Source organism: Trachypithecus francoisi, unplaced genomic scaffold (assembly GCF_009764315.1).
Source record: "Trachypithecus francoisi isolate TF-2019V2 unplaced genomic scaffold, Tfra_2.0 Lachesis_group8, whole genome shotgun sequence".
Taxonomy (NCBI): domain Eukaryota; kingdom Metazoa; phylum Chordata; class Mammalia; order Primates; family Cercopithecidae; genus Trachypithecus; species Trachypithecus francoisi.
In genome coordinates, this window is record NW_022681473.1 from 4,399,157 (window position 1) to 4,421,902 (window position 22,746).

Sequence of the window (22,746 nt, forward strand, 5' to 3'; positions counted from 1 at the left end):
GAGGGACAGTAAATGACACGGTCACTGTCATCTAGATCAGTGAGTCCAACACTCCCATTTTACAGATGGAAACACTGAGGCTCCCAGAAGCAAATTGACATTTCTGAGGACACATAGCTAAGATTGGTCAGACCCTGACTTGAATCCAGACCTTCGAACCTAAAGGAAGAGAAAGGTGTAAGGGTTGAAAGCCCGTCTTGGGACATCATGGGTCTAGACTGCCTATGGCTGTGTGCACGTTACCCTCGCAAACACTCAAAATGATACTGAACTGTCATTCAGTGAGCCCCAAATAACTACAGTTGACATAAGTAATGGGGGAGGAGCAGCAAGGGAGCGGCTCTGTCGAGGTTCAGGGCATGGTTGGCCTGGCCTGGCTAATGGTTTTTTTTTTTTTCCGAGATTATAGGCATGAGCCACCATGCCCAACCGACCAGATATTTTTGACGAATAAATGAATGAACGAATGGATGCAGTAAGCACAGGATTGGAATGGGGTAGGGTGCAGGACAGCTTCACGGTGAGGAAGATGGAAGTAAAAATGTAAAGCAGAAACTATACAGCATGCAGTGAGAGCCTCACCATGGCCGCCGAGGCCAGCCTGAACTTCCCTTCAGTCTTATCCCTCAGGCTGGAGTACAGTGGCGTGATCTCGGCTCACTGCAACCTTCGCTTCTGGGTTCAAGTGATTCTCCTGCCTCAGTCTCCCAAGTAGCTGGGACTACCACCACACCCAATTTTTGTATGTTTAGTAGAGACGGGGTTTCACCATGTTGGCCAGGCTGGTCTCAAACTCCTGACCTCAAGTGATCCGCCCGCCTCGGCCTCCCAAAGTGCTGGGATTACAGGCGTGAGCCACTGCACATGGCCTGGCCAATGAGTTTTGAGAATATCCAGGCAGACAAAGCTATGGGACTCTTGGGGGTCTCTCCAGTGCCCTCTGCACTCACCAGCAACCTCCACGACTCCTCTAATCCCTGCCAGGTGGGGACAACTTGACCACACACTCAAGCAAGCGACCTAGTGGGGTGGTCTTGGAACCAAGAGGCTCTGAGAGCAGTTTAACCAGTTTCCTCCTAAGTCTTCAGGGGGCCTCACCCACCCAAGCCTGACCCCTTTTAGTGTTTCCCAGTGTCTCTACACGGATGAGACAGCCACACGATCCCAGCAACGTCTCATTTATATGGAGGTCCCTACGCTGGTGACCTCAGGCAGGGAGATGTTAGTCAGGAAGAAAGCCAAAAAGTCACCAAGTAGCCGACATAAATATCAAAGTCCTTTCAGGGCAGGTGATACACTGATTCCAGGAGACTTCCTCAGGGTCTCGCCTGGAGCACGTGACTCTTACCCACACACAGTTCTGCCAGGTTGTTATCTGGTTGGCAATGGTATTTACCAGACACTCTTTTTTTTTTTTTTTCCTGAGATGGAGTTTTGCTCTGTCTCCCAGAGCGGAGTGCAGCGGCACAATCTTGGCTCACTGCAACCTCCGCCTCCCGGGTTCAAGCAATTCTCCTGCCTCAGCCTCCTAAGTAGCTGGGATGACAGGCATGTGCCACCATGCCCAGTTAATTTTTGCATTTTTAGTAGAGATGAGGTTTTGCTATGCTGGCCAGGCTGGTTTCGACCTCCTGACCTCAAGTGATCCACCCGTCTCAGCCTCCCGAAGTGCTGTGATTACAGGCGTGAGTCACTGTGCCCAACCGACCAGATATTTTTGACGATGAATGAATGAATGGATGGATGGATGCAGTAAGCACAGGATTGGAATGGGGTAGGATGCAGGACAGCTTCATGGTGAGGGAGATGGAAGTAAAAATGTAAAGCAGAAACTATACAGCATGCAGTGAGAGCCTCACCGTGGCCGCCGAGGCCAGCCTGAACTTCCCTTCAGTCAGTGCTCTGGGTAAGGACATGGGTGCACGCGGCTCAGGCCAGAACCAGTCACCTCCCCAAATGCTTAAACATCAGCTTTGGTACTTAGCAGCATGGGTGCCCTTCAGTTGTATGGAAAATCTGTGGCCGTAAAATTCTATATTCCCTAAGGATACCTGACACCCACAGCCCAGAGCTTCTGGGTTCCACTCCTTCTGGACTGTGCACCCCTGGGCAAGTGGCCAGAGCCCCTCCAGCCTGTTTCTCCATCTTTAAAGTGGGAACAGACCCCACATGACTGCATAAGGCACAATGAAGGTTTTGAAAGAGGAGATTCTCTGCAAGGATCTTGGAGATGATTCTTGTGAGGCTGGCTCTCTGACAAGAAACAGCTGATGAGGGAGTTTTGCGCGTCAGTTTAAACTGTTGACAGTCAATCCCTAAGACAAACTCAGGAGTGGCCGCCAAGAAGAGGGACGCATTTGGCCTCCGTGACGGGATGAGGTGGAGATGCAGTGAGGCTCTGGAGTTGCAGAGTGTCACTAGGGACGGCTTTTGGCCCCAGCTCCTCCACAGGGGCTGTTCGACCTCAGGTAAGTTACTAAACCTCTCTGAGTCTCTGTGTGCGCACAGGTTACATGAGGTACAGTTCCTTCTAAACAGAGGGCTCTGCACACAGTAGGAGATTAAATACGTTCATTTCTCCCCTTTCCCTTTTAAGACTTAAAGGGCTAACTCAAAACAGGCAGGGAGGGCCGGAAACATTTTGGCTTTGCTACCTCAACCTCTCAGCAGGGATTACCTGCTTAAAGGTCAATCAGGAGCATGGATGTAGCTCTAGGCTGCCTTCTTGGGATCATGGGCTGTGCCAGGCAGGGCTGTCTTCCTGGCACCCAGCCAGAGCCTGCACAGGGTGGAGCAGAACAGCCAGACCGGCTGGGTCCTCTGGAGGAAAGCCTGACAGAGGGGACGAGTGGGCTCCTCCAGACTCAGGGCTTCAGGGCAGGAACCCGGAGCCACTGCCACCATCTAGGGGCTTGAGCCCTGCCCTTGGCACCTCCCCAAACAGCAGGTCACTGGCCGAGGCAAACTGACTCAGTCCAACCCGAATCAACACCATGTTTACTGAGCACCTATTAAGTGCTGAATGCTGGGGCTTCCTTGAGATGACCAAAGGTGGTCAGACGGTGGTGTCTTTGCAGGTCAGGGACCATCCGAGGCCCAGAGAAGGGAGGAAGAAGCCACTAGTGCTGGGGAGGAAGGCAACAGGAAGGTTTGGTGTGGGAGCTTCTGTCTGCCTGGGGTGGGGTGGGGCAGGGAAGAGGACTGTAGAAGGAACAGCATGTGTGAACACACGAAGGGAGGAAACGGGGCTGCCCAAACACCCCAATCTCCGGACCTACAGGGAGGAGGAGGCCCTGACAGGGAGGCCACCAGGTGACGGGCGGCAGATCTGCCCAGACTCCTTCCCTTGGGGTCAACCCTCTGGAGAAGACACCTCTGGAATGCCCTGCGGGATCCCTGCACCTTACATTTGTCTAATCCAGTGTTTCTTCCTCAAGAAGACAGGAATTAGGCTGGGCGCAGGGGCTCACGCCTGTAATCCCAGCACTTTGGGAGGCTGAGGTAGGCGGATCGCTTGAGGTCAGGAGTTCGAGACCAGCCTGGTCAACATGGTGAAACCCCATCTCTACTAACAATACAAAATATTAGCTGGGTGTAGTGGTGTGCGCCTGTAGTCCCAGCTAGTTGGGAGGCTGAGGCTGGAGAATTGCTTGAACCCAGGAGGTGGAGGTTGCAGTGAGTTGAGGTCATGCCATTGAACTCTAGCCTGGGTGACAGAGCAAGACTCTGTCTCAAAATAAATAAATAAATAAATAAATAAATAAATAAAAATAAATAAAAGAGGAGTTAGGACAAGTTATGATTCCTGACCCACAGATGGGGACACTGAGGCTCAGTGAGACAAGGGGCTGACTCCACCACTCAAGGCAGAGGAGCGGGTAAGTGGCTGGGACTGGAATCTGGGTCTCCTTAGTCCCAGGCCTGTCCCTTCTCTCCTGCTTCTTGGCTCCTGGCCTTTGCACATTTGCAAAGTTTCAGAGCTCCTCTGTCCGGGATTCCCACACTGCTCAGGCCCCGAGGCCCATTCCCAGTGCCCTTGTGAACTTAAGTCCCTGTTTCCATAGAGACAACAAGAAGACAACCTTCTCTCTCTCTCTACCCCGAGTCAGCTATATTTGTCAAAGGGATACTAGTGGGATCTGGAGATTCAGCTCAGGAAGTTGGCCACTTGCTCTGCAGAAATAGACACGAACAGAGCCCTGGTCATTCTGCCATAGCCCCAGGTCAGCCGGGGGTAGGGGAGCCCGGGCCAGGAAAGACATTCTGTGGACCCGCTGGCTGTGAGGTTCAGAGGACGTCAAGGCAGAGCACCTGCCACCCATGTCCCTGTTTTGGTGGGATTGTTCTGCAAGAAAAGATGGCCCTGTGTGTAAATTCTTGGTCCCCAGCCGGGGAACAGGGAAGGCCTGTGTACAGTTGACATTTACAGCGAGAGCCAAGCAGGAAGCTGTGACCGCAGGATAATTACAGCTCCCTGGGAGGTGTGGCCCGGAGGGATTTGGGGAGTCAAATGACGCAGAGATAAATCGTGTGTTCAGGTTACTTACATCGTGCAGTGGGTATGCAGCCGCGTACACGCCATTGGCCAGCAGGCTTGTGATGCCTTAAAAACAGAGGCAGAGAGAGGGTTACGGGACAGGTGGGTCTCCTGCTTCACATTGTAAAGTCACAGCGGTCACAGGGCCATCTCAGCCACCAAGAGCTTCTCAAAATGAAACGAACCTGACTACACAGAGCCCGCCACCTCTGGGATTTCTTCCCCAGGAATGACAGGGCACAGCCAGGTTACTGATCTATCAACTAGGAGATGACGGAACACATGCTCGATTGGCAGAATTAGAAAGACATAGAGAAAACCCCAAGAGGCGACTCCGTCTCAGAGGCAGGCGGTGTGAGCAGACCGTGGCTTCACTGTCACCCCAAGCCTCCGATTCACCAGCCCCCCCACCTGTCCGAGGCAAGCCTGCAGATGGGGAAGGTGGGATGTAAGCGGTTAGAGAAGCTGAATCATGAGGAAATATATGGATGGGAAAATTGATGGTGTCAGAAAACACACATACAATTCGGAATTAGATTTTAGATTGATTGGGAAAACCGGAGGAGGCCCGCACTTACCGTACTTCCCACATTTCCGCCTTTTACTTAGAAGGGCGGAGTCCTTCTTTCTTCCCTCGCCTTGCCCTGTTTATACATTGGCTATTAGTGATGTGGAAAGGCCTGACAGGACCAAAGCTACATTTGGGGCAGCAAGCGCCAGTGGCCAGCGATTCTGGCGGACTCACGGCCGGCCAGTGCTCCTGGAGGCAGTGGAATGCTGGCAGGGCCCCTTTTCATGTGGCCCCCAGGGCCACATATAAAAACACCATGGGCACATTATAAAAACACCACGCCTGTGTGTCCTAACCCGTGTGCATGCAGGCGCCCAGCCCCAGGAGACTGCGAGAGGACGGGAGAGCCAGGGTCATGCGTGGGGAAGGGTTTCCTGGAAATCGGATCTTGCTCCAAACACATCGTGGGAGTCCAGCCGGGCGGGGGCGTTTCCGTGGGACCCTTTGCTGCTCATGGAACCCCCTGCTTGGCTGAAGAGACTTCCTAGGCAGCAAGAGCGTTTTTCACAGCAGCCTGGGCAGCCCACCCTCTGAGATTCCACCTGATAGCGCTGGGAAAATGATTTCCTGAAGTCCCCTTGAAAATGGGCCATCTCTGTGGTCAGTGACCTGGAATGATCAGGGGACCTGAGGGATGCTTAGAAATCAAAACCAGAGGAAGGGGCTTAAGTCACATGTGTGAGTGAAATGTTTGTCTGCAATAGAAAGTGGACATGGGACCTGATCCAGGCTCGCTGGCCTCCTTCCTGTTGCTGGAATGCTGCTAGCCTGGTGCTGCCTGCTGCAGGGCCTTTGCACGTGCCACTCCCTCTATCTGGAAGGCCTTCTCTCATCACAGTTCCTAAATCCCCCAGCTAGCCCCACCCTGCTCATCCTGCAAGACTATGGTACATAGCTTGGTGGGTGACGTACTTGAGGATGATGAACTCAGAGGTGGGTCAACTCTCAGACAAGGTGCCACGGTGAAGCAGGGCTGAAGAGGAGGACCAGCGTCTATCTGCCCTGTCACCAGGTTCAGGGAACCAGCCCTGCCACAAAACCGGTGGGAGCACAGAGATCCCATGTCCCCAGGGACCAACCCAGGCAGAGGGTCAGCCCGGGCCATGCAGCCTGAAGCACTGGACTTCTACTGCAACCATACACGTTTCTACTGGAAGGAACGCTGCAGAGACCCAGGGGGGAAACTGAGGTCCAAGACCTAGCCCTGGGCCCAGAATCACACCTCCTCCTTACCTCTAGTGACCTTTCCAAGGCTGTGCCCTGGCAGCGGCGACCTAGAGGAGCAATTTCAAAAACCCAAACTCCCGACGTCACCTTCTTTTCCGCCTGACCTCACTGCAGTCGTGTGGACTAGGGCTTGGTCATTCTAGAGGATCTCAGTCCTTTTGACCCTGGATGGGACTCCTCCACACTCCCCTTGACTTAGGACATGGACTTAGAGACTTTGGGCCTGCAAGGGTGTCCCTGTGAGTGACCATAGGCCATACGGTCAGGGGTCAAGCAGCCACCAGAGCTGTCAAGGGTTCATCTTTCTGTCTCCCGGGCCTGACCCCAGGAATTCAAGTTCAGAGCCATCGACTCCCACTGCTCTCCATTTTACTTCCCACGGCATTCCTGCCACCACAGGAAGCCAAGGCAGCAAGGTGGTCCCTCCCATATGCACAGACTCCAGCTCTCACCAGACCTGCTGTGTCCCCGGGGAGCCATGGCCTCGTCATGTCAGAGGCTTCTACAGAGTGATGGATGCTACCCTACGGCAGGGCTCTCAGCAGGGCAAAAGACAGCTCAAGAAGGAGGGGAGGAAAGGCCAGAAAAGGCATTCCTTTGCTCTGCAATGTTTTGGCTTTCGCAAACTGCCTGCAGCTGTGGGCAAGAGACCTGCTGACGGGGGAGGTTCCCAGCTACACAATTTAATCAGGAAGATTTTGTATTTATGGCTTAAGGGGTTCTGGAAACTGGTACCCAGGGAGCCTGGTCAGGATGGTTTTGTGGCAGCTTATGGAATTAGGCTGTCTGTACCTGGTGGTGCCTCGTCAGGGGGCCCTGCTTTCAGCAAGCCCTGGTGAGCTTTTAAGGGTCTGGAACACCGCACGGAGATGTCCCCTGGCTGGAACCCCGATTACTTCCCACGGGACCGTGAGGGTTAAGAGAGGGCCAGGAACCCCAGTCACCCCTAACGCTGGTCTATTTCCAGCCTGGATTTACCGCCCTGCAGGGAGAGTCTGTCCACACGGCTCACAAACCGCTCAGGCCAAAGTGAAGGATGCGTTTGTGTTTAAAAGTGCTGGGCCATAAAACCGCCCTGCACGCTCCCAACCCAGCCCTCCTGTCTGAAACTGTTACACAGGCTTAAATCAAAACCCTCTTAAACACCCCAAGCCGGCTGCCCACCTCCCACAGAGATGACTCGGAGGCGAGATTCCCACTTGGAGACCAACGCTGATCTCAAGCCCCAAAAACGTGCTTACCCATGCTGTACTTGGCCTTGGTACACGTCGTTCTCTTCAGGATCTCATAGACCTATTGCAGAGACAAGAAGGAGGGGTGAGCAGTTACTTAAGGCACCTCCCACCAGCAGAAACAGTCTGCTGTGGCTGGAGAGGACCTGGTCACACATTACCCATGAAGACCTCTTTGGTGCTATTTTCCAAGGAAAGAGAACGGCCTTTATTCAGGGAGGGTTGACCCAGCTGAGGGCTCTCAATGCTGTCAAAGGCTTGCGATTCTCAGGGAGAAACAGGTACCACCTGCAGTTCCCATCTTTCACTTCCCACTTTCATTTGGGAGTGATGGCAGCTGGCCCCAGCAAAGCACTGCTGGGCTCTCCTGGGCCTAAGGCCGGTGTCCTGTGTCACAGCTGTGCCACATACGCTGCCTGGTGGGTTTACAGCACCCTCGTGCTGAGAGCTGAGTTGGAACAGCACCACCCCGGGACACAACCCTGAATGTTCTAGGACTCTGGGGGACCGGGGGTGGTAGAGGTGAGGCGGGCCTTGGGATCCGTTCCCCACGGCGGCAGGAGGTGGCCACCATCGGGCTCTGGGTTCCTGGTGCCTGGGCAGAGGCCTGCTGAAGGGATCCCACCCCAGCCGCCTGCCCTTTGACTAGTGAAATATTTTGTTTGGTGGCCTTGGCAGCTCCGGCTCGGGAGTCTGTCTGCCTGGACCCTGGTGCCAGCTCTGCCATTTGCAGCTGTGTGATTTTGGACCAATGACATCATCACCCCGGCCTCAGTTTTTCTATCTGTAAACTGGGGTGAGAAGAACTGGTCCTGCTATGCAGACGTGCATTTCAGAGCACACCAATTCTGCCTCTACTCTCTCAGGCAAGGCCAGCGTCCTTCCAGTGTCCCCAGGCCCAGACCATCTGACCTCTTCCCCTCTGCCTCCACCGGACCCACCTGTCCCAACAATCCCGCCCCCTGGCTGCCTCTCTCACTTTCCAAAATCATCCCTGCAGCCACAGGGCCTCCGCCCTGGCTGTTCCTTCTCCTAGAAGCACTTGTCCCCTTCAGATCGGAATAGGTCCAGGGTCTCGTTAACAACCAGGCCCTAAAGCCACCACCTTCCCGGCGGCTCTGTCTTCCAGCTCGGCTTGCCTCTCCCCACCTGCTGGATTATAAATGTCTTCAGTGCCTCTTTTCTCCCACCAGGTTCGGGCACACAGCAGGTACCCAATACATCCCTGCTGAATGAAGGAAGGAATCACCTACTCATCTGTTCTCCATGGCTCCCTCCCCATCATCCCTCAGATCTAATCGGTCCTGACCTTGCTGATTCTCTTATAACCACCTCCTGCCTTCCACATGTAGTTGTGGCCCCCATCGATGACCACTGCCATGAGCCCTCATCTACCAGTCACCTGCCCTCCCACAGCTGGTCACTGGCAGTGATCTTTCTGGAACAGATCTCACCACATCCTCAACCTTGCTCCACAACCTTCTATGGCTCCCCAGTACCTACAGGCCAAAGGTCTAAAACCCAAGACCAGCACAGTGGGCCTCTCCCTATCGAGCACTGCTGTTCTCTGACTCCTATCCACTTGCACACTGGGCCACCCCAGTGCCAGGAGAGAGTGAATGGTGTGGAGGAGAGGAGTGGGGAAGGGCTGTTACTCCTTCACGCCTTTGCCTAGAACCTCAGCCAACCCTGTGTGCTGTTGGATTTTGATGACTATTAGGCCCGACTAACCAAGGCCAAAGTCATGAATTATCAGTTTCTTTGGAGCATGTTGGCCATGTAGAAACTGGCCTCCAGGGTCTCTGGGAGAGAGATTCCCTCCCCCCCACCCCAGATCTGCCTGTCCCAGCAGTGGCTCAGAACCCCCCGTGCTGGTGCGACCTGCACCACCCTCCTGCTGGCTGCCTGCCAGTCTCAGGTGGTGGTCATGAGGAGCAGTTGTCTGGACAAGGTCACCCTGGCTGCCTCCTCCCAGCTCTCTGTCTCTGCCCAACCAGGCTGGGCTTTCTGGGCGGGGAAGAGAGAACAACAGCAACAGTCTGGCTGCCAGGTTAATTTCTTGTTTAGATTGAAGTTGGGTCCTGAGCCATGCACAGCCCTAACTTGGCTGGTGGACAGGTTGGATAAACACGAAGCCAGTGCCTTGAGTAGGGCAGGGTGGCCTGTTCAGATTTCAAACCTCAACTCAGTTGGCTCCTCTGTCAAAGGCCTGGAAAGAGATCTCAACCCACATGCCTTCGCCTCCATCACCCCCTCCCTCCTGCCCACACCTGCCTGCCCCGAAAGCCCCGAATCGTGGATTGATGGTCAGGCATGCACAACCCCACCACGAAGAGGCTTTGAGAGATGTGCTGGGAGCTGCACAGATCCAGAAACACTGACCTCTGAAATCATTCCAGGGGTCTGGCTTCCCTCCTGCTTTCCCGAGCTCTGTGCTTATTCCCTTCCTCTGAGCTGCCCCAGCCTGGGGCATGACCATCCCCGGGGCCCCTCGCTGCCCTCTCCCTTTCATTATTCTAATTATTTCTGTCACAGACAATTAGAGCTGGCTTCCACCGGGAGGAGTTTCACCAAGATGAAATTATCATCTGGCTCCCCAGGGCCACCTTGCCGGGGAGCCGTTTCCAGGCGCGTGAGATACTTACAATCGTGCTCCGGGTTTTGCTGTCAAAAAACGAATCCTTATCAGACAGGTCAAATCTGTGGAAATATCAGGAAGGAAACAAGACACAGTTCACCACAGCCGGTGGTTCTCTGGGTTTCAAGGCCCTGGGAAACCACATTGTCCCCATTAGCGGCGACGGTGAAATGGACGGAACTCTGTCCGCACGCCAGGTATGACCCGTCCGCCCCTGGGCATTTGGAACAGTCTGTTTCACCGCCCCCGCACCTGGGCGAGGTCTGAGACCCACACAGGTGGGAAGTGACCTAAGAGGCAAGTATGGTCTGACCACCCCCCAGCCCCCCGCCCCCCACCGCCCCACCCGGAAGATCGATCTCTTCTTCCTTTTGGTGACATCCTCAGCGGACAGTTTTGAAAGCCTCTGCTTCAGCAAGGCGGGGCACAGGGGCAGTATCACCGCCACGGGCAGACAGTTCCAACCCTGAAAACAATGTCCCTTCCAATGGTGTGGGTCCTGATGGGCTGCATGGGGATGGCCCGAGGCTTCCTGAGGGTGGAGGGGCATCTTGGGAACACACTCCCTGCGCTCCAAGGCACTTGGGGGAGAGCTGGGGAGGGTGCCTGGGGCAGTTTCCACCTCCACGGAGCCTGGAGGTGAGCCCAGCCCTGGCCAGGCAGTAGGGCTGACAGCGTCAACCCAGGGCGGAGACGAGGGAGGTTGGCGGGGGTCCTGGAAGAAGGGCGGTTTCCTCTAATGTGCCAAGCCCCTGTTCTGGGGCTGGAGGAGAGCGCTGGGCTTGGGGGTCGCTTCTTTCTCTCTGGTGGCATGTCCTGTCCCCTCTAGGAATTAGGACCTGGTAAAAGCATCCCGTGATGCTCATGGCTCCACCCCTAGTACATTTATAAGCAAGGGCCCCTGTGAGCTGAGGCACCTGTTCATCCTCCCTGTCTGCTCTTCCATGCCCCCTGACCCTGTGAGGCCGGCACTGTCCAGGAGCCCTCCTGCCCCCTAGAGCTTCCATTCAAAGTCCCTCTGGGTTCCCATGGCTCAAGCTTTCTATTCCCAACTCTGCCCACGCTCCAGCTCTGCCCAGTGAGGCCCGCAGAGGCCTTGCAGTCACTGCTGACCCAGGTGGCTACGCCCCACTGCCCTTCGGGAGCGGAGGAGGAGGGAAGGTTCCAGAATAGGCATGGCCCTGCCAGGCAAGCCAGCTGGCGGTGAGTCCCTGGGGCCTCAGGCCTCCTGCCTGGGGATGCTTTTCAATTTCTGCCACAAGGAGTGAGACTCACTTGGGCTCAAGGCTACTTGGACTGCAGGAGGCCTTGTTAGCCAGACCCTGGAGGTGGGTGGGGTGGCGGCGGCAGGGAGCGGGTGGGAAGGCATGTCCAGACCACTGCTTTGGGGTCCTCACACAGGCCAAAGAAGTTTTTCCTGTGTCGCCAACCAGAACAAGATTCTATGTCCTCCTAGCTCCTCAGTTAACAGTGATCTTAGAAATCATTTCCGCGACATCTTCTGGGCTCAGCAACCACAAAGCTCTTACAAGAACACGCTCTTCTTTAGGGGGCAGATAATCAATCTGCATTTCTCATGCTAGAAGGTTAAATTCCCACACACAGGACCCTTTGGGGAGCAGTTTGGGGGTCCTCACTTACAGATGCTGCTTCTCCCGGGAGAAGGGATAGGAGAGTCTCTTCATGGTCTGGGGCCTGTGCTCAGCCACTTTGGGCTGGATGGGGTCTGTGATTTTCTGGAGCACAGAGTTGATTTTTTTCAGGAGGCCACGGGTCTCATTAATGTGGTACATCTGCAGATAAGACAAGGGACCGGGGAGCCGCGTCACCCTGCTGGACCACGATCCATGGAATCTGTTCTCAGATGGTCGGAGTACCATCCCACCGCATGCAGTGGCGCGTCCTGAGAGCAGAGCGCCTGGGTGGGCCGGAATGCACCACCCCTCCCTGCCCACGCCGTGAAAGCCCAGAGATTCAGGAGCGCCCAGCCAAAAGCACAATTATAATGCATTCCAGAGAATTTCCCCGCTAAACTTTACTTTTGCTTCAAAAGAGGTAATCCAAGTGGTCTCTGAGGACGCGAGAAGCAGGAGGCTGATTTGCTAGCCAGCCCAGCTTCACCCTTCCGCCTGCCAGAGTAAATACCGACTCCAAGCTAAGCTTCTGGGAACACACTGTCAAACTGCTTTTTAGATATAAGGTTTTCATAGATTAAAAAGAAAACCCCCAGTAAGCCAGAAAATGTAATTAAAATGAATCTGATAAATTAGCTGAGATGCCACAGACACGAAAGCACCAGGGCCCGAACTGTAACTGCATCTGCATGTACGGTAAATTCCTCAGGGGCTGACAGGTGGGCTCTTCTGCCTGCACCATCTCTTGGTGGGGTTTGGTCTGGGGTCTGTAAAGACCACCCAGGGCTGGGTCATCAGGACTCCGGAGCCTGGGGACCTTGTCACATCGAGCCACATGGTCCTCCCAGGGGTATCCGTGAAGCCCACTACGCTTTTTATAAAACTCAGCGCCTTGAGATATGCATGTTTCACCGCCGGGTGTCCAAGTGACCTCTAGACTTGGCAATTCATTTTGGAGCAGAACCATCAATACCAACCTTCTTCGTCGGCATCTTCAGTTTCAGAAACTCGGCCTCTCTGCACAGCACGTTCCAGGGGGCGTGGATTTTCACAAACCCGACTCCGTGGATTTTAGTCTGGAGAGAGAAGGAAGGTTCTGGGTCAGGGTGGGTGGATCTGTGTGGACAACCACCTTGATCTTCAGATACCACCACTATTTATTGAGCAGCTACCATGCATGGCTGCTTTTACCGCGACCTCATTCCACGTTGACAACACTTTGAGGTGCATCTAGAATCTCCTTTTAGCAGAAGGTGGGAGGAAGTGCAGGGGGCTATGGGAGCACCCCCAGGTCACACGGGAACCTTTAAGAGTCAGGAGGGTTCAGAGGAGGATCCCCGGGGGGTACAGACTCCAAAACACGGGGGAAGTTTTCAGGAGGGTTTAGCCGAGGGCCCCCAGAGTGGCCCAGGCCACAAAAGAGGACCTTTCAGGACGCAGAGCCCAGGCCCCTCAGCCTCCACCTGGGATCACTCAGGGACCTGTGAGTGCCTGAGCAGTGCCGAGGAGGGGATGGCTGAAGATGGTCCCTACTCTGGGCATCTTCCCCCTGTGGGTCGGGGCCACACCTCTGCCTGCCCCGGGTCCACTTCCCGGGTTCCCTTGTATCTGCACTGACTTTATCCTAAAGAGAATGGGCAGCCTGGCGCACGGGCTCGAAGGCAGGCCTGAGTTCAAGTCCAGCGCCATCCCTAAACAGCTGCAAGCTTGGCCAAGTCACTTATCTTTGGTCCTCAATGACAACAGTGAACAGCAGAGGGTCACCGAGCACTAGCTGGCGAGGATGCGGCATGAGCTAGGGGCTTCATGAGAAATGACTCCATCAACCTCCATGGCCAGCTTGATGAGAAAGGCCCCCTTTACAGATGGGAACACTGAGGCTGGGGGAGATGAAGTCACCACAGCCTACAGTCTTGCTGCCAGCAGGGTGGAGCTGTGCTCAAACACAGGCAGCCCTGCCCGGACTCCCCACTCTTAACCGGGGATCAGGTGCGAAGATGCCCCCAACGTCTCCAGCTTTCCCTCTCCCCTCTGGATTTCGCGTTTGAGAGAGTCCCTTTACCAAATGAGCAGCGTTTATGCAGCCGCAATGTATTTCCCCATCAAAGACACATGTCACACCCATCGGCCTTCCTGTCACTCTGAGACCACCCAGCTGCCCGGGGTGCTGACGCAACAAGAAGCAAAATGGCGCCGAGTCCTCCTGAGCCAGAACTGCCTAAGGGCAGTGGGGGACTTGGTCCCTCGGGGCTTGGGGGTCAGACAGGGGCTTCCAGACTGAGGTCCCATCCACCTCTCCTTTCCACAATTCTGAGGCTTAAAGGAAGGGATGGGAAGTCTTGGCAAAAAGGCAGACGGAAGGAAGAGCGAGTGCCGGCTGGGACCTCATCCACCCCCTCTGGGTGCAGAGCGACCAGCTGCGGGCTCGGGGCCTGACCTGGGTTCTGGAGCCCTTGAGCGTTTGACACAAGTGCATAGGTTCGTTGTAGCTCGTCGACAAAAAGCAATGAAGCCAGAGTCACTTGGGCATGAGTTTTTGTTTGTTTGTTTGTTTTGTTTTTAATCATTTTTTGTTTTTTTGAGATGGAGTCTCACTCTTGTTGCCCAGGCTGGAGTGCAGTGGCACGATCTCGGCTCACTGCAACCTCCGCCTCTTGGGTTCAAGCGATTCTCCTACCTCAGTCTCCCGAGTAGCTGGGATGACAGGTGTGCACCACCATGCCTGGCTAATTTCTATAGTTTTAGTAGAGACGGGATTTCACCATGCTGGCCAGGCTGGTCTGGAACTCCTGACCTCAGGCGATCTGCCTGCCCTGGCCTCCCAAAGTGTACTTGGGGATGAGCTTTAAGAAAACAAAATCTGAAGTGGGTCAAGTCAATGTACTCAGTGAGAGCCTTGGTGGAAAGCCTGTGAATGCGACGGTCCCGGGGACCTGGGCGAAGCTTCCAAGTCCAGCAGAGAGAGTTAAAGGCGGGGCCCCGGCACCTCAGGTGACCCACCGAGGAAGGGAGACCCTCCTTGACACCCCAGCTTCATCCCATGCTTCTTCCTGATCCAACAGAAAAGCAAATGGCCATGGGGTGAATCCTGTCTTGTCGCTCCTCCTGAAGCCCACCCACGGTCGCTTACGCTGATGGTGAGGCCTCTGGCTGCATCCATGAGGCCTGCCCTACGCCATCCTCTCCCCAGCACCGCCACTCAGGTCTCTTCTGTGCTGCTCTGCTGCCCACGGCAGGCTCAGAGAGCTGCTTTGCACAGATTTATGGAATGAATGAACGAAGGGCAATAATACAGTAACAGTAATAGTAATGTTGACAGAGGCTGACATCCACTCAATGTCAGTTATGTGGCAGTCCCCGCTGCATGCATTCCATGCACATTAACTCATTTCGTCCTCACGGCAAGCCTGTGAGGCAGGTCCCATCATCATCCTCATTTCACAGCTGGGAAAACTGAGGCCCTGAGGTGTGTGCCATGCTGGCCATTGTGGGATTCTCCTGCAGCTTCTGTAACATGTGACCCCAAAGTGGGCAGCTTAAAACTGTAGAGGTTCATTTTCCTTCAGCTCTGGAGGCCTGAAGTCCACAGTCAAAGTGTCTTCAGGGCCGCACTCCCTCCGAAGGCCCTAGGAGAGGATCCTTCCTGCCTCTCCCAGCTTCCGGGGGCTCCAGGTGTTCCCTGGCTGTGGCCACATCGCTCGAGCTGCTGGATCCTTGGTGGCACGGTCTCCTCTCCTCACTAGGTCTCGAATCTCCCTCTGCCATTCTCTGCTATTGGATTTATGGCCCACTTTAAATCCAGGATGATCTCATCCAGAAATGTTTAACTTAATTCCCTCTGCGAAGACCCTTCTTCCAAACAAGGCCACGTTCACATGCTCCAGGAGCATGTGGCCAGGGGGCCACCGCTCAGCCCCTGCTCCCATCCTGAAGCTGCAGGTTGGGGTCCTGCAGGGCTTTGTGCAGGGGCCTGTCCCAATGGTTAGGGGAGCTGTGCAGAAGCGTGGACCCAGGAGTGGGGGCCTGAGGCTGCGTCAGGGAGACAGCAGGACTCGACCACCCCAGGCACGGTGCGGCCTGGGGACTCTTGTGGGGAGCCCAGGGCTGAAGGACATAAGGTGTGGGTTGAGAACTGATGATCTCAGCGTGAACTGGAGGAGGCAGCACCAGGGGCTCTGGCAAGATGAGCCCAGATCCTTCTGTGGCCCTCAAGGAGCAGATTGAGTGGGTACCGTGCTTAGAGGCCTGGGACGGCGTGGCCTGGGCTGGAATCCTGCCCTGCCCCCGTGTGGTTTCCACAAAGTGACTTAACCTCTCTGAGCCTACATTTCCTCATCGCAAACTGGGTATTACAAGACCTGTTTCCCAGCAGGGGAGCCCCTGGTGCTCTCAGCAGCCCTGGTCCAGCTGAGCCCCTGCCTGCGTAAGCACGGACTCCTTCGGCCAAGAAGCTCAAAGCCACCTCCTCAGTGCTGGGGAGCCCCGGAGGGCACTGAGGCTGGAGAGGTGGTGGTCTTCCATCCTGGTGACCCACAGGAACAGCACTGACTCCATGGGGCACTTCTGAGTCAGGAGAAAAGACAGCCCACGTGCGAGAGAGCCTGTCTTTTCCTGTTGCAGACACAGATTTATTTCTGGGCTCTGCTCACTCACACGCAAAGACCCAAAATATACTCCTCTGAGTCCATGAAGATTTCTGCATGGTGGTCAAGGAGCCGGTGCCTGCTGCTGGCCTCCCTGGGAAATCATGCACCCCTGTTTACGTGAGCAACGGGGTCTCTCCCAGGGAAACATCTGGTGAGATTCGAGAAAGGGCTCATGGGACCAGTTCGGCAAAAACACATGTGGGATGTTTTAAAGCCTGGTGCCCGGGCTGGCCACAGCCTGTCCCCAGCAGGAAGACACTGGGAGTGACAGCCGTGTCCCCTTCGCCCCCAGCCAGCGCCCTGAGGAGTGCATTCTGCCCCGACTCTGGGCCTCCTAGCTGGGGTCTTTCAGGTTCATGAACCTACTTGGCCAAGAGCCACAGCTGTGGGGGTGGTGAGGCCCCATCTGGCCAGACCATGGGGCTCTGCAAGGGGACAGAGTCAGCCCCCCAGATAGCCCCCAACCAGAGGGGACAGAAGATGCTGACCTTAGCTCAGAGACTAACTATGCAGGCGGAAACCTCCCTCTGAACCCAGCCCAAAAGAACTCTGACCTTCCTGGAATTGCGTCTGACATTTTCGTTTCAGAAGGAAGAACATCACAAACAGAAAGGATAAGTGAGTCCCCGTGGTGGATGCACAGTGGGCAGGGATGCCCAGGGTTCCCTGCTATAGTCCCGGTGGCCCGAGGGCCTAGACCCTCAGTCCGCGCGGTGGCCCTGCGTGCTTCTGTCATCCGATCATGGCCATGGACGGGACTCCCTGCAGGGGGAGCATGGACTCGAAATTGCTAGAAGATTTGAAGGTTTGCACCCCTAAAGATCAGACCTGGGTGGTTTTCGGGTTGCCCTTGGCTTCCTAGGGGTTAAGCTTCCTTCCTCACCTACCATGGTCCTCACAGGCTGCTCCACACCCTGGAGGGCACCATTCACTATGGACGTCCAGCCCTCAGTCATGGGGTCGGGGTGCTGGAGGGCTGAAGCCTGAAGGTCAGAGGGCTACTGAGAGGGGCCTCCCCAGACAGCACCTCCCGTGTTAGGCAGGAACCGTGGGGTGTGTGTGCCGTTCACAGCGGTCCAGGCACCTCCTGTATCGGGCAGGAACCACGGGTGTGTGCTGTGCATAGCGGTCCAGGCCGCTGGGTGCAGAAGAAAGCCCAGGAGCCTCATCATCATTGGGGGTTGGGCTCCGAGGCCCTTGAGCACCCACAGAACACCTGGGCAGATCCCCATTTCCCTGTTCGCAGCTTCCTCAACTCCCAAAGAGGAGAACACCCAGCCCTTCAGGGAGCCGTGCGGCCCCATCAGGAAGGCACAGGCCTCTTCTGACCCTGTCTGTCCACGAGGACACGGGGCTGCTGTGGTCTAATCCTTCTGCCGTCAGACTCGGGGGCAGACACCAGGAGGCTTGGTGGCTGCCCCAAGGGGTTCACATTCTGTGCCATAAATAGGCTTTTGGGGCATGTGATGCCCAGCGCCGTATCCCTGGTCAGCCCTTCATGACCAGGCGAGTTTTCAACAGCCCTGGCATCTGCCTGCCTCTCCCCATTGGCACCAGCTTCCAGCACGGATAGGAGCTGGAACACTGGGTCTGAAGCCAGACTGATCTGTTTAGCTGATGAATGTGTCCCTAGGACGGGGAATAGCAGTGACCACAGAGCAGGAGCTCAACGACATCCACCGAGTGAGGGAGAAGGCAGAGGGAAGGTGCCCGTCTTTATAAAGCGCCTACTCTGTGCCAGCTGAGGACAGCCCCGGCTTTCAGACTCCCACCCACCTCCTCTCCGACCTTTCGGTAGCTATCGGTTTGTCCACTTCAGTAAATATGGACGAGGGGGCGGGGAAGGCCCAGAGCCCCTCGTCCCAGGCCCACGAACAGTAGACGTAGAGGGATCTCAGCCCGACCTTGACCCTGCAATGCTCACTCCTACCCTCCACCCACATGGCTCCAGAGGGCACGTGGGCAGGACGGGAGATGCTCTCAGTCCCTGGGCAGGGGTCTGCCTGGAGCAGTCATTGTCCGTGCCTGGCATTTCCCACCCCACAGTTACTGCTGAGCATGTTCACGCTGCATAGGAAGACCTGGCTCCTCATGGCAGGGACTAGGAAGCACAGTTGAGGGATTGTCTCTGGAGCAAGCACACATCCCCCATTATCCTGACATGGTCTCCAGACTTGAAGTGAGCTGAGGACCCAAGGAACACAGCTCCGTGGATGGATCAGGCACCCTCTTTCCCGAGCATGGGGCAGGGACTGGGCTGTGGACATCTTTAACCCCAGTCCTCGCCATGGGGTCTGGTCCTAGGCCTGCTCAGTGATGTCTTGGTCAAGAAATAAATGATAGCTAAGTCAGCAGAAATAGCATTTCACATTCCCCAGATCAACCCTTTACATAGTAAAGAATATGCCACAAGAAAAGAAACAAGAAATTCAATGACCTAAAACAGCAGTCCCCAACCTTTTTGGCACCGGGGAGGACTGGTATCATGGAAGGTATTTTTCCACGGGACAATGCTGGGGGTGGGGGATGGTTTCAAAATGAAACTGTTCTACCCCTCAATTTTTTTTTTTTTAAGACAGAGTCTCACTCTGTCACCCAGGTTGGAGTGCGGTGGCGTAATCTTCGTTCACTGCAACCTTCGCCTCCTAGGTTCCAGCAATTCTCCTGCCTCAACCTCCCGAGTAGCTGGGACTACAGGCGAGCACCACCACACCCAGCTAATTTTTGCATTTTTAGTAGAGATGGGGTTTCACCATGTTGGCTAGGCTGGTCTCGAACTCCTGACCTCAGGTGATCCTCCCACCTCTGCCTCCCAAAGTGGTGGGATTACAGGCATGAGCCACCCCTCCTGGCCTAAACTGTTCCACCTCTGATCATCAGGCATTAGATTCTCACAAGGAGCACACAATCTAGATCCCTCGCATGCGCTGTTCGTAACAGGGTTTGGGCTCCCATGAGAATGTAACGTCGTCACTGCTGATCCGACAGGAGGCGGAGCTCAGGAAGGGATGCTCACTTGCCCACCACTCACCTCCTGCTGTGGGGTCGGGTTCCTAAAGGGCCACGGACCTATACGGGTGCCCAGCAGAGCAGGAGGAGAGAAAGGGAAGGAAAAGGAGGACTGGAACCCACCCTGAGAAGCTCTGGCCCCTATAGCCATGGCACCTGTGAAGACCTGGGCACCTCAGACTGCGGCTTTAGTTCGAGGTGGCTCTCGTCTGTAACGCTGCAAACCTTTCTGGACAAGGTCACCTTTATCCCAGGCTTTGGGAAACCCCACAGATTATAAAAGGTCAATGACTAGCAGACAAGCGAACCAGATCCGCCCCCACCAGGACAAGAGACAGCCCCGGGAGGAGAACCAGCTGAAGTGACCGAGATAGAAATCAGCCCACTCAGCTTGGGATTAGTAAAGGATGAGCTGGGTAATAAATCAGCTATGCTTACCTCGTTTAAAGACATAAATCTCAAGATAGAAAAGATCTGCAAAGGACAGGAAACTATTAAAACATGACATAGCTGACTTGAAAAGGAACCAAATAGAACTCCTAGAAATAAAAAAGATCATAAAAAGAATTACAAACTCAACAGACATGTTGGGAAATGCTCAACCCCTCCAAAGACAAGAAGGCACATGGGGCTGGTACAGGAAGATGCTGGTGAGGGGCTCTGGCCCGGGGCGAGGGGAGCCCTGATTTGCAGCATCTGCCAATTTCCATGGTGTAAATACCCCACCGTGGCCTATTTCAAGCCAGCAACGGGTAACAACCAGCTTGCAGAATTCCAGACGGACATAACTCCAGCACACCATGGGCCTGGACACAGATGAGGAGCTCAGAACTGCAGCCAGAATGGCAAAGATTTCACCCCAGCTGCCTGGGATGCCTCCCAGCAGAGCTGTGCAATGATGGTCTTGGGGTCACTTTAAAAACATGAATTTAAAAAAAAATGTCCAGAATTCTCTCTCTCCCCTTCCTTCCTTCCTTCCTTCCTTCCTTCCTTCCTTCCTTCCTTCCTTCCTTCCTTCCTTCCTTCCTTCCTTCCTTCCTTCCTTCCTTCCTTCCTTCCTTCCTTCCTTCCTTCCTTCCTTCCTTCCTTCCTTCTTTCTTTCTTCCTTTCTTCCTTTCTTTCGACAGAGTCTCATTCTGTCACCCAGGCTGAAGTGCAGTGGCATGATCTCGACTCACTGCAACCTCCGCCTCCTGGGTTCAAGCAATTCTCTTGCCTCAGCCTCCTGAGTAGCTGGAACTACAGGCACCGGCCACCACACTCGGCTAATTTTTGTATTTTTAGTACAGATGGGGTTTCGTCATGTGGCCAGGCTGATCTCGAACTCCTGACTTCAGGTAATCCACCCGCCTCCGCCTCGGGCTCCCATTACAGGCGTGAGCCATGGCGCCCAGCCCAGAATTCATGTTAAAAGAAATATGTTTCCATGAAACCAAGACAAGCCTAAAGAAAATCAGGCAGTGATAAAAGTCATCCAGTCTGTTTTGGGCCTCAGCTGAAGACTGGGGAGGCATAAAATCTTTAGGGACCAAAGAAGTCTGTAGCAGTGGAATCAAGAGCAGAGCAATAGCTTCAGGAGTAGACTAGAGGTTCCTAACATCCCTTTGTGCAAGATGCCCATTCTTCCTCCCCTGGGGGAGAACGGGGATTGCAAGTTTTAGTGCAAAGAGCTTCTGGGTGAGGTTAGGGGCCAGGTTCAAAGGCCAGACATGCCACTCTCAGTTCAGGATGGAATTTCTGCCCCACCTACTCATGGTTCTGAAGGGGTGGGGAGCTGACAAGTCTCATGAGCATGTTTGTTGCTTTTATTTGTGCTGAGGAGCTGGGATTAGACCGGAGACTCCTCAAATTCCAGGCCCCCATCCCCGATTCTCAAATCTGTGAGGGCCTCTCCCCAGTCCCTGCCAGTGCCCAGGGCCCTGCGGACAATGAATGCAGCCCCAGGACTGCCTCCCACACCTGCCCACATCCACAAGGCCTCCATGGGAAATGGCAAGAAAAGGCTGCCCTCCCTGTCCTGAGGCCATGGCCACCCTGCCACCCCCTCCCTGCATATGGAGACCCTTCTCTTCCAAAGGGGACTTGAGATTCCCTCTGACAGGAGCAGGGCCAGGCCCTGGGAGCGGTGAGGAGTGGGCTGTGCCCCTGGCCTGCGGGTAAGGGGAGTTCACAGCCAATGCCGGCCAGCTCTGTCCCTGTGTGGGCTCGAGGATTAACTCTCTTAACCCTCACCCACCACTCCACAAGGAAGGCACACGACCACCTCCATTTTACAGATGGGGACGTTGAGACCCAGAGCGGTGAAGCCACTTGCCCAGGGTTGCTCAGCCAGGAAGTGGTTGAGTTGGGTCCACATCTGCATACTGGGCTCTCAGAGGGGCTGGGTGGGGTCTGAACTCGCACTCGGAGCTCAGAGGCTGCGTCTCCACCCCCCACGCATCCAGCCCTGGGCTTTGTCTGAAAGCAGCAGCCCTTCTCCCATGGAGTCTGCCCTCACTTGCTTTTCAAAAGCAGCATCCATGAAGATGGTGAACAGAGGCTGCTGCAGGGACGGCCCCACCCGCTACAGGGACGCATGCAGAGAACCAGCGGTGAGCCAGCGGGGTGCAGACTTGAGCCCTGGGCAGCGGCATGAAAGCAAACAGACTTTTATAGAGGTCCAGTGTCCACGGCCTTCTCAGGATCTACCAAAGCCTGGGTCAGGTTCAACGTCAGGGCAGTGCAGGCCTCAGCCGCCCCCCAGCACACACAGCCAAGAGTTTAGTGGGTGGCGTTCTCTGCAATGACCCCATGGACATAAATAACGTCCAGCAGACTTTGAGGCTGGACTTCAAAAAGGCTAATGGGTCTTAGTTGCAAGAAAACATGTTGGCCACAATCTTCTTTTGTCCTTTTAATGGGAACCTAGGAAACCTGGAAGCTGACCCCATGGCTGTCAAAGAGGGAGAGAGAGAAGGGGAGGAAGAGGGAAAGAGATGGAGAGAGAGAGGGAGGGAGAAGGAGAGAGACAGAGAGAGGGAGAGAGGAGAGAAAAAGTGAGAGAGGGGTAGAGTGAAAAAGAGGGAAGTGGGAAGAGAGAGAGACAGAGAGGGGAAGAAAGAGGAGAGAGAGAAGTGAGAGAAAGGGAATGAGAGAGAGGGAGAGGAGACAGACGGGAGAGAGAGACATAGAGAGGAAACAGAAAGAACTACAGAGAGACAGAGGGAGAGAGAGAGACAGAGATAAGTGAGAGACAGAGAGAGAGAGAGGTAG

General features: G+C 55.0%; 1 protein-coding gene across 13 annotated transcripts in view; it reads right to left on the minus strand.

Annotated features, from left to right (window-relative positions):
• Positions 1–22,746, minus strand: part of ANO1 (anoctamin 1) — a 225,918-nt gene that overhangs the window by 78,961 nt on the left and 124,211 nt on the right. For 7 of the 13 annotated variants that reach the window (XM_033205187.1, XM_033205196.1, XM_033205193.1 and 4 more), the window contains exons 4-9: positions 12,817–12,915; positions 11,847–11,998; positions 10,213–10,267; positions 7,577–7,628; positions 5,116–5,181; positions 4,548–4,603 (exon numbers count right to left, since the gene is read on the minus strand). In XM_033205187.1, the coding sequence (XP_033061078.1) occupies positions 4,548–4,603; positions 5,116–5,181; positions 7,577–7,628; positions 10,213–10,267; positions 11,847–11,998; positions 12,817–12,915 (480 nt within the window). The remainder of the gene's footprint in view (positions 1–4,547; positions 4,604–5,115; positions 5,182–7,576; positions 7,629–10,212; positions 10,268–11,846; positions 11,999–12,816; positions 12,916–22,746) is intronic. The other 6 variants (XM_033205197.1, XM_033205192.1, XM_033205190.1 and 3 more) reach the window with 1 other exon arrangement.